Genomic DNA, 13,375 nt, shown 5'->3' on the forward strand with positions numbered 1-13,375 from the left:
CGAGGCTCCTTTTCCCAAAATGCTCTCTGAATCTCACGAGAGCTCAACGGGAGTTCAGGCAGCAGGAACGCCCTAATCCCGGCAGCAATAATCCTCAACAATAGAACTTCCCTAAAACCCAAGGTCTTAAACTGGGAACGCCTTAAACCCAAGGACTGGGATACTTCCTCAAACTGCAGGATACACCCTAATCCTGGATCCACCCTCGTCCTTGGGCAGGGTCACCTAACATGCAATGTCAACAGCGAAATTAACATGGGGTACGCTGGCAAGGAAATTTCCTACTTGGTAATGGCCCTCAGCATCTCCCCCCTTCTGATAAATTAAACAACAAGCAATGTGGCTTAAGGACCGTGCCTGGTAGGTTGTCCAATTCAACATATGGTTCTTACCCGTCATGGGAAAACTGACCTTTAGGCATCAGCCTCCTGTCTTAGGTTGATACCACTGCAATTGGATCATACCCGTCACTGACTACCGGTCCAGCATTCAGCCATGCTTGTGGAAAGGCCTATGCACCAGTGGGGGGGTGAGGTTCTTGCCTCACCTCTGTTGGCCCCCAAATTTAGCCTTGGTGCCAGTGGGGGGGTGAGGTTCTTGCCTCACCTCTGTTGGCCCCCAAATTTTAGACCATCACTAGTAGAAGGGAGGAGGATACAGAAATGCCACGACACCAAGCCAATTGATGGCTCTTTTGGAAAAATTGCGTCACTGGTGACACCATCAGCAAAGATATGCCAGCATTACCACAATTAACATGGGGTGCGTTGGCAAGGAAATTGCATCACTGGTGACACCATCAGCAAAGATATGCCAGCAGTACCATAATTCGCTGCATCAGACGATATTTCACAATGCATGCAACTGATATATAGTCCAGGCAAGTTCTGCAAGCAGTTCAAATCGGAGGAGTCTATCAATATGTCCATTTCCTCCCAAAGTAAATCAAGTCCTTGATTGAGTATTACTTGTTGAGTTATATTCATTGATGCATCAGTTCATACAGTTTACTGTGATAGCTATCGTAGAAGCTGTAGTTTGGTTTTATCTTAGTCTTCAACGGCACTGGGATGGAGATGGGAATTCTGGCAATGATGCTAAAGAGACATTATCCTGAACAGAATTGTTAAATATAATGAAAAGGAAAGGTGAAAGTAAACTAACAGATCTGTTAACCTCCTTTAAAAACAATCCTTAACAGCTGTTTACCTAATTTAAATTAGTAAGCAAACAGATCTGTTAACCACCTTTAAAAACAATCATTAACAGCTGTTTACCTAATTTAAATTAAACCATTTAAATCACGTGAATAAAAAAAAAATTTGGATCCATTCTTTCATGAGCGCTCCTCATATATAAAATATGGACATACACACATACAGACATACAACACAAAACAGAAATGTGCACACAACATACAACACATAAGACAATAGTAAATAAAGGCCTTGTAGTTTTACCTAGGTGAAATCTCCATTGCAATGTTTAAAAACTCTACAGTCAAAAAATAAAACACAGTCAAAAAATAAAACTGATCAGAAAAACATTAACCTAGGTTTGTATGAGCTCAAAAAATAAAATAGAACTTTACGATGTGGGAAAAATGCAATAATAAAATAGATATTGAAAAAAAAACACCTTGGTTAATCACTGTCGCAGATGTAAGAATAGCCAAGCTGGAGCTCTGGATCTCAGCTGTTATGTATTTGAGTCAAATCATCTTCTTTTTGGTCTGTAGAAATTGCTTTAGTTAATCTCTCTGGAATCCAAATCGGCTGCTGTTCTCCCTGCGGAAAAACACACACGGAACCCCGATTCCAGACAATAACTGGATCAGGACCTTTCCATTGTCCTGTTAGAACATCTTTCCAAAGTACCTTAGGCTTATGTACATTTTTCGGATACATATGTCTTTCCGCAGCACTAAGTCCTGATGAATCCAAATTTAAAAAGTTTAGAGTAAAAAGGGTTATTTTAAGTTTATCTTTGGGGGATATATACCCCTTACCAATTCCCTCTTTTTGCTTTAATAGGTACGTTTTAATAGTTTGATGAGCTCTTTCAACTATACCTTGTCCCTGTGGATTGTATGGGATTCCTGTTATATGAGTAATACCGAATGATGAGCAAAATTGTTTAAAAGAGGCAGATGTATAACCAGGACCGTTATCAGTTTTTAACTGTTTAGGAACACCCACAGTGGCAAAATTTTGTAAGCAATGAGCTATAACATCTTTAGTTTTTTCTCCGGCATGAAGGGAGCCCATCAAAAATCCAGAAGAAGTATCAACTGTAACATGTAAATATTTTAATTTTCCAAATTCTGGCAAGTGTGTGACGTCCATCTGCCAAATATGGTTAGGTATCAGTCCTCTAGGATTGACTCCAAGATTAACTTGTGGTAAAAAGGTCACACAATTTTGACATTGTTTTATTATATGCCTGGCTTGTTCCTTAGTTATTTTAAAATGCTTTTGTAAAGTATTAGCATTAACATGAAACCTTTTATGAAAATTTGTAGCTTCTTCTAATGTAGAGAAAATATGTACATCACGTGTAGTTTTATCTGCTAAATCATTGCCCAAACTAAGGGCTCCAGGCAATCCTGTATGTGCCCTAATATGTCCTATAAAGAATGGATCTTTTCTGTCCCATATTAGACTTTGTATAGTGGAAAACAAAGAAAAAACAGTAGAAGAAGGGGAAATCCTACCAGCATCTTCAAGGGAATTAATAGCATTAACTATATATTGACTATCAGAAAATAAATTAAATACAGAATCTTTGAACATCACAAAAGCTTGTAAAACTGCATTAAGCTCTACCTTTTGAGCTGATTGTTTGGGTACTAAAAATGTAAAAGTTTGATCAGGGGTAACTACAGCTGCTGTACCATTATTAGACCCATCAGTGAATATATTTGGAGCATTCATGATAGGTGTTTTCCTTGTCATTTTAGGAAAAACTACAGGATGCTTAGACCAAAAAGACAACAAAGGATTCGATGGCAAATGATTATCAAACGAAACATTAGATTTACACATAATTATTGCCCAAGTATTTAACTCATTAGCTAATTCATCAATTTGATCCATAGTATATGGAGTAATAATTTTATTGGGAGAAATTCCAAACACTCCCTTTGCTGCTCTTATTCCTTTGAGTATTAATTGTCCTACAGCCTCAGGATACCTGGTAAGAATAGTGTTAGGAGAATAAGATAAATGTATCCACAATAATGGACCTTCTTGCCAAAATACTCCTGTTGGAATATTTTTTGTTGGTAGTACAATAAATAATAAAGGCAAACTTATATCAATTCTATCTAAATGCATATTTTCCATATAAGTTTCAATAATTTTTAATGCCTTTCTAGCTTTAGGAGTTAACATTCGGGGTGAATTTGGATCTGATGGACCTTTTAGAATATCAAATAAAGGTCCCAACTCTCCTGTTGGTATGCCTAGATAAGGCCTTATCCAATTTATGTCTCCCAATAACTTTTGAAAATCGTTGAGTGATTTGAGTTGATCTACTCGTATTTGAATTTTCGGCGGACGGACCATGGTTGAGGATAATAGAACTCCTAAATAATTAATTGGAAAATTTAATTGTACTTTATCTATTCCTATCTCTAGATTATATTTTTTTAATAAGTTCGTAAGTGTGGCATAACATTCCAGCAATATGTTTTTATCTTTATGTGCTAATAATACATCATCCATATAGTGAAATATTTTTAGTTCAGGATTTTGATTTCTAAGTGGCTGGATTGCTTTATTTACATAGATTTGACACATAGTTGGACTGTTAGCCATTCCTTGAGGGAGTACTTTCCACTCATATCTCTCGTCAGGACCTTCATGATTTAATGCAGGGATAGTAAATGCAAAACGTGGACTATCCTCGGGATGAATTGGAATCGAAAAAAAACAATCTTTAATATCTATAGATAAAACATGCCACGTTTTTGGTAAAGCAGACAATTGAGGAATCCCTGATTGAGCAGGTCCCATAATAACCATCTCATTATTAATGGCTCTTAAATCTTGCAATAATCTCCATTTACCCGATTTCTTTTTGATGACAAAAATGGGAGTATTATGGGGAGATACGGAAGGTTGTAAATGTCCTTCCGCTAATTGTTGTTTGACCAGATCATGGGCTACTTGTATCTTTTCTTTAGTCAAGGGCCACTGAGGAACCCACACTGGTCTTTCTGATTTCCAAGTAATTTTGATTGTCTCAGTGGCCCTTTCTGAAAATCCGACCCATGTCTGTCTGTTCCTTGATCTAATTGAATTGGTGCTGCTAAACCTTGTTCTTGTTTTCCTAATCTTTTTTCTTTCTTAACACCTTGTCTTGCCCTAGTAGTGGGCGCATTAGAATTGATGTTATTTGTTAACATCAAACCTAGTTGATCCAGGACATCTCGTCCCCATAAATTAATAGGAAGGTGATCCAAAACATATGGCTGTATAGTTCCTTCACATCCTTCAGGATCCTTCCAATCTAATACCATAGAACTTCTATGGGGATTAGTCGCCACTCCTAGGCCTCGAAGCGTTTGAGTGGCTTGTTGTAATGGCCAATGTTTTGGCCATTCTCGACGAGATATAATGCTAAGGTCAGCACCTGTGTCCAGTAGCCCATTAAACTCGTGCCCTTGGATATTTAGTTTTAGCATCGGGCGAGAATCTAAATTTAAAGACAACATAGCCCAATCTACACCTGTGGAGCCTAATCCCTTAGAACCTCTTTCTACATCATGACTAGAGAACTCATTATGTAGGCTGGGTATTATTAACAACTGTGCTATTCTATCTCCAGGTGAAATTACTGATATACCTCCTGGAGAACTAGCTATAATTTTTATTTCACCTACATAATCGGGATCAATTACCCCAGGACTTATCATAAGTCCTTTTAATGTAGATGAACTACGTCCCAATAATAAGCCTACTGTTCCTTGAGGAAGAGGTCCTTTTACTCCTGTGGGAATGATTTGAACTCCCATCTCTGGAGTTAATACTGCTCTGGCAGAGGCGCAGATGTCCAACCCTGCGCTCCCTCGGGTTTGTCTGATGAGGGATTTAATGGACAATGTGTCCTGGGCACCACCCTGATGGTGTTGCCGGGTTCCTCCACTGCCCCGTATATTTGTGGTTTGGGGCCCCGGAGCATTGGGCCCCTCACTCCGTTTTTTGGCAATGAAGCCTGATGCCTTTCTCCATGATATCGTGGGTAAATACCTGATCCTTGTCCGTTTTTTGATAACGGAGTACCTTCTATGGTGGTTTGAGAACGGCATTCATTAGCCCAATGTCTCCCTCTACGGCATCGTGGGCAAATACCCGGTATTTTATTCCTATGATTTCTAGTTTTGTTAAAACCTCCTCTTATAGGGCAACTCCTTTTAAAATGTCCTGTTTGTTCGCAATTATAGCATGTTTCTGGCCTGGCATCTAAAGCCTGTTGTACTGCAGCTGCCAAGACTTGCCCTTGTTCATTAATATCTCTACATAGTTTAATATATGTATTTAAGTCTTCATGTCTCCATGGTCTAATAACCTCTCTGCAGCAACGATTCGCTTGGTCATAAGCAAGTTGTTTTATTAATGGCATTGCTTGATCTGTATCCCCAAAAATTTTGGCGGCTGTTTGAATAAGCCTATCTACAAAGTCAGCGTAAGGCTCATTAGGTCTCTGTATTACCTTAGATAGCTGACCTTGTGAATCTCCATGTCCTTGTAAAGTCTTCCATGCCCTAACTGCGTCTACAGCAATTTGTGCATATACAGCAGGATCATATTCAATTTGTTGCCGTTGACCCTCATAAGGTCCTTTTCCTAAAAGCATTTCTAGATTTCTTTGAGGGTACCCGGCTGCTGCATTTCGCCTAGCTGTCTCCGTGCAAAATTCCTCATTGGCAACTTTCCATAACAAATATTGTCCTCCATTTAGCACAGATTTACACATGCTAGCCCAATCTGCTGGCGTCATGTCCAAGTTAGTAATGGATTCGACCATGCTTACCGTGAAGGGAGCTTGGGGACCGTAGGTTGTTACAGCCTCCTTTAACTGCTTCACTGTTTTAAAATCTAAAGCACGGTGAATTCGCTGCCCTCCTACCTGTTCAAGTACAGGGCATGCTAATCTTTGAGGTCCTGTCTCAGGATCCCACTTATCAACTACGGGGTTTGAGGGCCACTCAGCTGTTTCCATCGGTGGGGCTGTTGGTTGAACTACGCCCTCTGGTAATAAAACGGAGTTAGTAACAGCCTCTTGTTGTGGCCTTTTTCCTAATAACCCCTTTTCCTTTAAATTTTCTTCCTCTGTCTGACTAGCTCGAGAGACCTTCTCTTTTGCTTGATCTAAAATGTCTTTCTCCATGGTCTGAATCTCTAACACTTTGCTTAACACCTTTTCGATTTCTTTTTTACTAATTTCTAATCTTCTATAAGAATAACGCAACCCAATAAGATAACACAAAATAAAACCGCAACTGAATGAAACAAAAACTGAATAAAAATTCGCTGTATCAATTTTCTCTTTCTCTGGGCTGACAAACTTCAAACCTTCAGCCATCCATTTTTCCCAGTTTGCCTGAGAAATTTCTAGGGACAGGCAGCTTGAAACAAAAACGAAATAAATCAAAACAAGAACACATTGTTTTTTAAAATAGTCACCCATTCTCTCGCCTTCCCTCAGGGGCGAGGAATTCACTTACCTCCAATTTTCAGACGCTCCGCGTACGGGCCACCAAATGCCACAGTCTTGGCTGGGCACAGAATCACGAGCCACCACACAGCTTTGTCGATTCAAACAGCAATTCTTTATTCTCGAACTCACACTGGCCTCCACACACGTTCTGGGGCAATCCCAGTTCTGCTGCCACCCCAAAATCACCTACTCCACGAGGCTCCTTTTCCCAAAATGCTCTCTGAATCTCATGAGAGCTCAACGGGAGTTCAGGCAGCAGGAACGCCCTAATCCCGGCAGCAATAATCCTCAACAATAGAACTTCCCTAAAACCCAAGGTCTTAAACTGGGAACGCCTTAAACCCAAGGACTGGGATACTTCCTCAAACTGCAGGATACACCCTAATCCTGGATCCACCCTCGTCCTTGGGCAGGGTCACCTAACATGCAATGTCAACAGCGAAATTAACATGGGGTACGCTGGCAAGGAAATTTCCTACTTGGTAATGGCCCTCAGCACATCAGCAAGACTGTGTGGAGAAAAGTTTTGAAAAAATGAATCTCCATCCCTCCTTCCGGGCTTCCCCCGGTCAGATTGTCAGGCTCAGGGTCTGATCACGCCGCGCCTCTCACAAGAGCTGCCTTTACATTTGAGCCTCAACCCCTGGTGACTTTTAGAGTTCAGAGCTCTGCTTCCCTCCTCTGGCTGCCACACGGCTGACATCTGAGCCTGCCAGAGAATAATGACAAGCCTCGCCTAGGGCCTCAAAGGCAGCCGCGGTCTGCTGGGTGGTAAAGTGCTCTGCTGTCTGAGGGCCTAAATAGGATCCAGCTGACACTGCTCCAGAACTGCGCTGTGCCAGGTTCATGGAAGGTCACTCTGCCGGCCTCTTCCCTTTCTCACATCCTTTTGGTCCCAGGAGTGAACGATGTCAGTGTTAAAACCGTCTGAAATCCTCAGTGCTGAAGTACATGTGCACGCGTGTACTTATATACATGTGTGTGCATGTGTGCATGCGTCTGAGTGTGTGTGTTGGGCATGGGGGACTGGCTAGAAGCAGCCAGTAGCTCACATTGTCATTGTGGTTTTATATATTTGCCTATTAAAATGACAATACAGCCATGGAACATTAAGGTTTAAGAAGCCCTTCTTTCATTAAACAAACTGACAGAGCCGGGCCTGTGGCTCAGGTAATTGAAACATGCTGCTGTCCAGACCAGAGCTCCATAAAGACTCTTTTCAGTCAGTCACACCCTTTGTGCCAGCAGCCTCTGGTCAAAAATGAGTGTCACACTGAGGTTTGTCCTCCCTCCCTCCTGGGGTGGGACAGACCTCTGCAGCCTCCCCAACAGTCCCAGCAGCCAGAGGTCAGAGTCTTTTCAAATCCTCCCCACCTTCTGGGCTTTTAAAATCCATCTGCCAGCCTGGACCTTAGGGTGGTACAGGCCCCCCTGGCCCCAACCTCCCCTTGGCTCCAGGGTCTTGTGCATCTGGTTGTAAACTCGAGGAGGGCTGCAGAGGGGTGATGGCTGTCTGTGGTCGGTGAGGCTCTGTGTTTTGTGGGAGACAATTTGAGCTGCATCGTCTTCCTGGAGAGGGGGGATCCAGTGATGTCAGGGAGAGCCAGGGTTTGGGAGTCAGTCTGCTAGGTTGGAATCCCATGTGGTACCTTGGGCAAGTGACTTTGCCTCTCTCTCCCTCATTTCATCAACTATAAATGGGTTAATATACAAACATGGCTGCAGGGTTGCTGGGAGATTAGAGGGATTGATATGAGGGAGACACAGAGCTGTTCTAGGCACCCAGAAAACCACTAGGGTCCGCCTCCTCACAGCCGTAGTCCCTGACTACTTCTGTGGAGTCACTCTGGAGAGCACCGTTGTTGAGTGTAACTGTGGCACCAGGGAGTGCCTCGGAGATGCCATGGCATGTGTCTGAAGACCCCCCTGTGAGCTCCACCATGCAGCACGCCCAGGGGTGCCCCTCTGGCAGCACCAAAGTCCTCCCTGGGGGGGTCCTTCAGCACAGTCTAGAGAAATCGGCGGCATCAGTGTCCCGCCATCTCAGGTGGTGATCTCTCTCTGCCTTCTCTTCCTCTTCTCACAGACGTGGATGAGTGTCAGGACAACAATGGTGGCTGCCAGCAGATCTGTGTCAATGCCATGGGTAGCTATGAGTGTCAGTGCCACAGTGGCTTTTTCCTCAGTGACAACCAGCACACCTGCATCCACCGCTCCAATGGTGAGTACCGCCTCTTCCGAGCAGGCACACCGCCCACCCCACACAAATAGGCGGCCCCCAGAATCTCCCTCTCCACGTGTGCACTCCAGGGGCCCCAGAGTCAAGGGAGTTTGCACAGGTGGCCTGTCTTGTGCTTCTGGTGTTGGAAACCTTCTGGGCTCCTTTCCTCTGCCACTACCCTAGGTGGTTGGGATTTACACTGTGTGTGTATGGAGACAAGGGGATACAAATGGCAAATATGATCCCCTTCTCCAAAGGGGGCTCGAGGTCTATAGGCTGCGCCACCTTCCTGTCTCTGAGTCTGCATGCTCACTGGGGTACCAGCCTGCTGAACATCCTTGTGATTGGAGCCTGCTGCCCTCTGGAGGCCAGGTGGCCTGGCAGGCCTGCCTGGAGGTGCAGAGGGACCAGGAAAGATTCTGGCCAGAGGGGGAGCAGGCCTAGCCTGGGACAGAGCCTGGCCACAAGCCAAACCCAGCACGTGGAGATACTTGGTGTCAGGGCACTGGTGATCAAATCCTGAAGTTTGGGCCTAGGAAAGTGGGCCTGTAGGACAAGCTCCCAGGGAGAGGGGCCTTATGTGCAAAGACAGGGGATTTTCTCTTGGCTAAGACAGAAGTCAGCGCCAGAGTCCCTGGTAGGGCTGTGGGCTGCAGCAGAGCCAGTCAGGAAGGCAGTGGCCAGAGCCAAGGCTCTGGAGGCCTGGCTGTTCTGAGTGGTCAAGGAAGATGTGAGGAAAAGGACAGGCCAGCCCCACTGCCCCTTCCCCATCACTGATCCTCGAGCAGGAGGCTGGAAGCCCAAGGCCAGGGCGTGGGCTGTCTCTAACACCAGACCCCAAGGAGTGGCTCACACAGAAGGCAGGGGTCAGAGAGGGCCATGTTGGACCAGCCAGAACACAGCCCCTACCCCATCCCTGCCGTTCCTCAGGCAACTCCCTGAACTTCTCTGAGCCTCAGCCTCGTGCACAAAACAGGCCCATGGTGCTGACCAGCAGTGTCGGAGCTGGAAGGAGACCTGCATCCAGTGGAGGGTGCAGAAGGCCTGGGTGCTCTCTGGGAACCTGGGTGTCGTCTTGTTAGGAAAGGTCTTGTCCTGAGAAGGTGAAGGCGAAAGCATCCAGATTGCAGAGCTCAGCGACAGAGCACTCATGCCTCAGGGAGCGTCTTAGAATCTATTTGTTCTGGTATTTCTTCACAGTCAAGTCAGGCATGCTGGTTGCTGACCTGGCAGTGTCCCCAGGAGGACCTAAAAGATGAGCTCCATGGCTCCCAGGTCCTTGCTGCACCGGTATCATGCAGATGCCCACAGCCACCCCGCAGGCCCATGGGCACATCTGGGCTGGCAGCAGTTCATTGGGCACCTTCCAGACCCCAGCTGTGGCACTGTAGGGTGGAGCTGCCCACGATGGAGTCCGACTTGGCATTAGAGACGTGTTGGAAGCATGTCTGCGGAGAAGGAGTGTGGGAGGGAGAGTCCAGCTTTCCTCAGGGAAGGGGCTTCCCCAGGGTGACTGCTTCTGGTAGCTGTGACACTCCTGAGGCCAGGCTCCTGAGCACCTTTTTAGCACACGCAGGTGGTGTGTGCTTGTTCCTCTGAAGAGCACCTTTCTCCCTGGCAGATGCTGGAGGGAACTGAGACCCCTAGTTAAAATAAGATGGGCAGGAAAGACACAAGCAAGAGACCAGAGGGCCTGTTTGTCACAGGGACCTGTTTGGCCAGTTGGCATCACTGGGCTGAGGTGTCGGCAGGGGCAGTCAGGGGAGTTGTTGGTGTGGGGAGCCCATCAGGAGGTGCTCCACTGCTGTGAGGCTGAATGCTCCAGCTTCCCAGCTGCCCTCAAGGGAGGCGGACTCAACCCTGTTGATGGGGAGGAAATGGAAGCCAGTCAGGTTAGGAAGACAGAGTTGGAGGGGAGCCCAGGCACTCTTGCTATGGGGCTCGCTGTCTAGGGCATAAAACTACTGAGGAAAGAAACAGGTAGTGAGACACATTAGCCAGAGCTTCCTTCTTGAGAAGGAGACCACATTTGTGCAGAAATGGAATGTTGAGAAAGCACCACTTGGAAGTTTAGGGGCAGTATATAGGCAGGGCCTGTGCAAAGGCCCTGAGGTGGGAAGTCACCTTGTGCAGAATAAAAGGCATGCATGATGGTGGAGAGCAGTGAGCAACAGGAGAAGAGCCCGGGATGAGGGTGCTAGAGGGGCCTGAGCCCCGGTGTGCTGGTAGGCCATGGGCAGGAGTTTGGTTTTGTGCATAGGGCAGCCATGGGGAGCTTTTGAAGACTATAGAAATTAGGCCATAGGGAGAGTAGAGGGATCTAGGAGGCTCTGGAACTACCAGGGGCTGGGCCTCAGGTGAACTGTGCACTGGCTGAAGTATAGTGTGACCCTGGGCATGTGGATCACTCTACCCAAAGGCCCCTGGGGGACCATATCCTGATTTTTAAGTGAAACCAGAAATCCAGATTTAATCAGAATACAGATGTGGGGGCTTCAACCCCTCTCTGCATTAACTGATGTGTTAGTTTCAAGAAGACATTCCTTTCATTAGGATCTTTGGTGGAAACTCCCATTTGTAAATCTGAGCAACGAAGCAAAAAGAAAAAAAACAAAAAACCCAGAGAACTTTTTTGGTGCCTCCCAAAACATAAGCAGGAGCATTGTGGCAGAGGCTGTGTGGAGGGGCCAGGGCTCAGGACGAGCTCACTGGACACAGACCACCTGCTCATCAATGCCCGGGAAAAGACAGGGACTTGGGTGCCTGGCAGCTTGCCCACCTCTCTGAGCCTGTGCTTTAATCAGCGTTTTTATTGCTGTGACCAAAAGACCTAACAAGAAATAGGAGAAATTTTATTTCATTTATTTTTCAGTTTCAGAGCTTTCAGTCCATAGATGATGACTCCATTGTTCAGGCCTGAGGTGAGACAGAACATCATGGCAGAAAAGTGTATAGAAGAAAAGCAGCCCAGAACCTGGCCACCAGGAAGCAGAAAGATCCCCTCTCACCAGGGACAAAATATAAACCCCAAAGGCACACCCCCAGACCTGCCTCCTCCAGCCATACCCTCCCTGCCTGCCACCATTAACCTCCCAGTTAATCTATATCAGTGGATCAGTTAAGTCTCATAATCTATAATCATTTCACCACTAAGGTTCTTGTGTTGTCTTGCAAATGAGCTTTTGGGAACACCTCACATCCAAACCATAACAGCCTCTCTGTAGTTGTGACAGTTGCTTACTACTAGTGCCAGTCACAATAAAGACTGTTATAGCTCAAGATCAGAGCCTGCCTGGAGGTGCTAGGACTGAGCTTGTTTTGCACTCAAGTGACCTCTGATTCTGTGGCTCCTGAGAGTGATGGATCCAGAGCCTTTTGCAAATTAGATTCCCTTGTGTCACTTGATTCCTCTAATGCCTGTCTAGCTCTCTGGGGCCTCCCAAAAACAAGGTGGGGCGGGGCACACAGGCTGGTTTTGTTTACATGGAGCTAATGCATGAGGGGAGTCAGGCAGGGTCAGTTCAGACTGCTGGCTGAAAAACAAGGTCATGGACTGAGCCTTCCTTGTGGCCCCACTTCCCAGGTGCCAGCACATATTACCTGAGACTCCAGAGCTGTCCCAGGCTCCCAGCTCTATCTCTCTGTGCAGACTCTGCAATCACTCCTGCTTCTTTGGGTCTGTTTACTGTAATAGGGGCCCAGGTACCCCTCTGTGGCCAGAGGGTACCATCAGGGAAGTGCTGGCAGCAAGTACAGCACATGCCCCTAGGGGTAGGACACATGTAGATAGTTTCTCCAGGTCTTTAGAACTCAGGTTTGATTTGGGGACACACGCAGGCTGCTTCCTGCCCTTATTAAGTGAGAGGAGACCCTGAGTTGTTGAGTCCTGGCCGATCCCTCTGCCCAGCCTCTAGCCCAGCAAGGGCTGGCTACCCTTGGTTTGGTCCACAGCCAAGACCATGAGGGCCAGCTCTGGCCTCTGCTGCCCCTGGCGGTGCCTGGTTGCCCAGAAGCTGGTCCCTCCACCTCTCTCCCTCTCTCACACTAGCTCTCTTATCTTTAAAATATGTCGTATTTGTGCTCCAAGAAGACTTTGCTTTGGGGATGAAGGTTCCCAGTGAAGAATTTCTTCTCAGGATCTGCCAGCATCAGTGGGGCTGGAGAGTTCTCTGGAGGCCTAGTGACAGCAGGCTCAGACTTCCTTCTCCGCCCTTGGTGCACTCACTCGCCATCCACCAGATACTCAGCGACCTCCAACCTCAGGCTTGGCTCTGGCGAAGCTCAGTCTAGTAGGGGATGGAGTGCCGAGTAAGGGTCTGGGAGTTAGGATCTAGGAATCAGAGCCAGGAAGGCAAGCCCCAGAGCTTCTGTGGTTTTGTGGCTTCAGTTTTCTCAGAGCCCTCATTGTGAGTGGGGAGGGAGGGAAGAAGA

The 13,375-nt window shown here is 46.3% G+C and overlaps 1 protein-coding gene across 1 annotated transcript in view; it reads left to right on the forward strand.

The window, feature by feature from the left end:
- Positions 1 to 13,375, forward strand: part of LOC308640375 (signal peptide, CUB and EGF-like domain-containing protein 1) — a gene marked incomplete at its 5' end in the record, with an annotated part of 80,027 nt that overhangs the window by 23,578 nt on the left and 43,074 nt on the right. The window contains 1 exon segment of the mRNA XM_081312307.1: positions 8,810 to 8,944. Within this exon segment, the coding sequence (XP_081168433.1) occupies positions 8,810 to 8,944 (135 nt within the window).

This window comes from Spermophilus citellus (assembly GCF_964194105.1).
Source record: "Spermophilus citellus genome assembly, contig: SCAFFOLD_114, whole genome shotgun sequence".
NCBI lineage: Eukaryota > Metazoa > Chordata > Mammalia > Rodentia > Sciuridae > Spermophilus > Spermophilus citellus.